Source organism: Leopardus geoffroyi, chromosome A1 (assembly GCF_018350155.1).
Source record: "Leopardus geoffroyi isolate Oge1 chromosome A1, O.geoffroyi_Oge1_pat1.0, whole genome shotgun sequence".
In the NCBI taxonomy this organism is placed as follows: Eukaryota; Metazoa; Chordata; class Mammalia; order Carnivora; family Felidae; genus Leopardus; species Leopardus geoffroyi.
This window is the reverse complement of record NC_059326.1, coordinates 91155363-91160117: the sequence shown is the minus strand read 5'-3', so window position 1 is coordinate 91160117 and position 4755 is coordinate 91155363. Positions and strand designations below refer to the sequence as shown.

The 4755-nt window shown below is 40.5% G+C and overlaps 1 protein-coding gene across 1 annotated transcript; it reads left to right on the top strand.

Moving 5' to 3' along the window:
• Nucleotides 1–3234: 3234 nt before the first annotated feature.
• LOC123601813 (olfactory receptor 1361-like) lies at nucleotides 3235–4167 on the top strand. The gene has a single exon (XM_045485556.1). It carries the CDS (start codon nucleotides 3235–3237, stop codon nucleotides 4165–4167), a length of 933 nt encoding a protein of 310 aa, XP_045341512.1.
• The last annotated feature ends 588 nt before the right edge of the window (nucleotides 4168–4755 follow it).

The window sequence follows — 4755 nt, the reverse complement described above, 5'->3', positions numbered from 1 at the left end:
GACGTGGGGCTTGAACCCACAAACTGTGAGATCATGACCTGAGCTGAAGTCGGACACTTAACTGACTGAGCCACCCAGGTGCCCAAATTTTCTTATAACCAATAAGATATTCAATAATAGTTAATATTCCCTGGGTTTAGGGAATTATTTATATATAATTAATATAAAAATGTTATGTATGTGTAATTGTGCATACGTGCACAATATATATACTTATGTAAAATTACTAGATCATACTTTAAATTTGGTAATTCAAATCTCTGATTAACATGATTTTTGCCTACTAGAATCATTAAGTTTTGAGAAAGGCATAATAAAGTATTTTAATAAAAGTGTAATTTAGTAAATTTTTTCTTGTATTTTTAAGAGCTTTTGACTTTTTCTGTTATGGTGGTTGTTACATTTTTCATACAGTTTCTTAATTGGTTAAATGTTTATGTATATTATGTATTTGATCATCACAAAGCATACCTCCCACTCTCTTCCTGTCACTGATTTCCTAGACAGACAACAGACTAAGAAAGGAGGATGTGATTTTCAAAATTGTGTAACAAGTATTTGAGCAAGATTCCAGTCTCTCTCATTCCTATTTTTTGTGTCTGGACAGAATATGAAAAACAAACACTTAAAATGTGTGTCTCTATGGGGAATCCACCCTGGGGACACCCAACCTTGGCAGCTATTTCTGCCCTGATCCCTAAGAAAGTCCTAATCTCCAGGGAAGGAAGATCTGCTTGTTTGTTCCCAATCATCCACACCAGACCTAGGAGAGCAACAAAGATTCCTCAGTCCTCAGCCCTGGTTGACACTTTTGTATCATCCAGTGTCAAGCAAGGAGCCAGTGGAGATGGGGGTACCATGACCACATCTCACAGCAGCAGAGAACAGCCAGGTAAGAAGGGCTGGAAAAGCAGGTGAGGGCATGGGACCTCCAACAACAGATTCACGTGCACACAAACACGCAGATAAGCAGATACATGAAATCCCCCTGCACCTGACCAAGTTCAAAGGGGGCATGTGTCCTGGTTTGACACATACAAGCCTTTCCCTTTTCAGGACGTGCTGCCCATTGCAGGACTGAGCAGGCACGTTTCCAAGGAGGACGTGGAAAAGCAGCAGTGGGAGACGAAGGAGAGCTTGGGTTAGTGGCGCTAGGGTCAGTGACTGCAGGCTCCTAAAAATCCTGTCCAGAAGCTCAGGCCAAGAGCTGCCCCTTCCTCCCCACAACAGAGACTCTTCTGGCAGACATTCAAGACCCTCCCATGCTGCCCCTACTCTCTACCTTACCTCCTCCCACTATATCCACTCATAGTAAGAGGAATTCAGTGGGTGACTACGAAAATGTGGCTGGTTTCCTGGGGAGTCTCAATTTGAAGGTTTAAACTGGGAAATTCTTTTTTTTTTCTTTTTTTTGGCTGTAACCTACACTCCCATTGCTGGAAGTGGGAAACTCTACAACAAGGAAGCATGGGATACTGTGAGCTTGTTTTACTATTTGGCCTTTGTAGCAATTCAAAGATGACAGGAAGAATCTCATTTGATATCCTGTTATCCCTCTTTTTTATCTTCTCCTCTGTTTCCATTATGGGAAACTATCTGTCTTTGAGACCAGAATATTCACACCTGCTGGCCAGCCAGTCTCTTGTCTTCTTGATGATGGGTCTCCCTCACCCCTCAACGTCTCCAGTCCACATTAACCAGGTTCCTTCTGGAGTATCTTCGAGCTTCTGTCTAGTACTCTTTTACCTACCTGTGTCCTGGGAAATAGTCCAGGTAAAAAACAACCTCCAGTCTCAGCACTTTTCCCTTGATTTTATGGATTGAAATCTCAGTGGCAGGCACCTCACTATGGAGATTTTCCATTTTATATATATCCTACAACCAATTCCTAGGAATATTCCCTACAACATCCTCTGGCCTAGCCATCAAGTCATATCACAAAGCAGTTCGTGCCTCTCTTTCTTCCCTTTGCCTCAAGCCTTTGTTCTCATGATTAACAAATGCACTCCCTCTCCTTCACTATTCCAATACCATAAATTCTTCCAGGGACATTTCATTCACAGTGCTTTACTTGACTCCTCCCTCCCTATAATGATTTCTTAGTGCGGGGATTATCTGCTGGAGGTACCACATGAATTTGCTTTACCAATCAGTAAATCCCTTTTGTCCAATAGCAAAAATAATCTGACTAAATTATTGTGTGTGTGTGTGTATACATATATATACACACAGTAAAACCTTGGTTTGCGAGCATAAATCATTTCAGAAACATGCTTATATTCCAAAGCACTCATATATCAAAGTGAATTTCAAGAACCATTGGCTCAGTTGTGATCATGTGACATTTGGCTTTACGCACTACTTGTATTGCAAGACATTGCTCCTTTATTAAGTTAAAATTTATTAGAAATGTTTGCTTGTCTTGCAGAACACTCACAGAACAAATTACTCACCATCCAAGGTTATACACACACACACACACACACACACACACACACACACACACACACACACATATATATACACACATGAGTGTATCACTTTCAAAAATATATCTGTCTTTGTTCTTCGATCAGAAATCAGATGAATGTTTCACACAGCAACCTGAACAGTGTGCTTAGGTCAGCCTTCCCAACAGCTGTGATCTATGCTTAGGTCAACTTAAAAGCAGCTAAAATTTTAGGGACAAACCACCAACTAGGTCTTTCAAAACCAACAAATTTTCCATAATTTGGGAAAATATAAATGCCACAGATAACATTTGCAGGTTTGTAATACAGCATTTAGTACAGAACCTGCCACATGGTTAAGTTTTTACAATAAATGGTTAGCGAATCAAAAAAGACCATACAGAAAAAAGCATTTCACCTAATTTGGATATCTAACTTGTCTCATGAATTTGGAAATATCACTTAACTGCCCTGAGCCTCAGTTCTTTTATATGTTAAGTGAAATAAAATATCTCAATTATTAGATGAGGCTAAATACCATACATGAAAGTATCTGTATATGGTACTCAGTAAATAAGAGTAGAATAAATAAAACTATAGCCACTGGTAATTAAACACTCTTAAATTAACCAGGGTTTTTCTGTAAACCTGTAATAGTAAAGTGTCAAAAAGACTATTCAGCTTTAGGTAATTCTCAACCAAATGGAAAAGTGGTTCCAAAATATATTTGCTCAAATGTTGACATATGATCTAACCCTATGATGATATTTTCTCCCCTGCAGACATGGATAGAGACAACCAGACTACGGTCACAGAATTCCTTCTCCTGGGACTCTCTGGGCAGTCAAAGCAGGAAGAGATTCTCTTTGGGCTGTTCTTGTGGATGTACCTGGTCACCATCATTGGGAACATTCTCATCATCCTGGCCATCAGCTGTGACAGTCATCTCCATACCCCCATGTACTTCTTCTTGGCTAACCTCTCCTGCATCGACATCTGCTTTTCATCAGTCACAACCCCCAAGATGCTGCTGAATCACATACTGGGAAGCAAGTCTATCTCTTATGTGGAATGCATGACCCAGATCTACTTCTTCATCACTTTCATCAACATGGATGGGTTCCTTCTGAGTGTGATGGCCTATGACCGTTATGTAGCCATCTGTTGCCCACTCCACTACAGCATGATCATGAAGCCCAAACTCTGTATCCTTCTGGTGGTGGTCTCTTGGGTCATTACAAACCTGCATGCTCTCCTACACACTCTTCTCATGGTCCGACTCACCTTTTGTTTCAACAATACCGTGCATCACTTTTTCTGTGACCCCTATGCAGTTCTAAAGCTGTCTTGTTCTGATACCTTTATCAATGAGTTGATGGTATCCATTGCAGGTGGGCTTATGTCGATTACACCATTCACATGTATCATTGTTTCATATGCCTATATCTTCTCTAACGTGTTAAAGTTTCCATCTCTTCAGGGAATAAGGAAAGCCCTGTCCACATGTGGATCCCACCTCACTGTGGTGTCCCTCTTCTATGGGGCAATCCTGGGGGTCTATATGCGCCCTTCATCCTCCTACTCAGTCCAAGACACGGTGGCCACTGTCATCTTCACAGTGGTGACTCCCCTGGTCAATCCCTTCATCTACAGTCTGAGAAATCGTGATATGAAGGGAGCCTTAAGGAAACTGATCTCAAATTCTAGAAAATTTTAGAGTTTAGAAGATTTTTGGCTATTATACATTGTTTCATTTTATAAACAGAGAAACTGAGTCCCAGATAGATATAAACTCACTCATGACTATTCCTCCAATTAATGATACATGATCATGCTCATGCTTTTAATGAGGCCGATAGTTGCTTGTAAGTCCTAAAACTGTTAAGTTTGTTAATTATAAAAAGGGCTCATTCTAAACACTCATTTTACCAACAACCAAAAACTCAGGACAAGACATATTTGGATAGTTTTGGGATGATTCCAGCAACCCCATGAGACAGTGGCCACCACAATGGTCTGGGAATTTCAGAGGACTTTAGAGCTGGCTCTAAATCAATGCCCTCTTGGCTTCACATTAGGAGATGTTAAAATTATCCACAATTTACTGAGTCACAGAAAGGTTATCATTACCAAGGCTGTACAACTAGTAACTGTTGGTTACAGAATGGTCCTGTTGACTCTCAGGGTCACTGGTTGTTACTGAGTTAGGTAATTTTCCCTCTATCCTAGGCTCAAGTCAATCTCCCAATCTCTTACAGTTCAGAACCCTACCTGTACACTACTCTCCCTCACTACCATTCTAAAT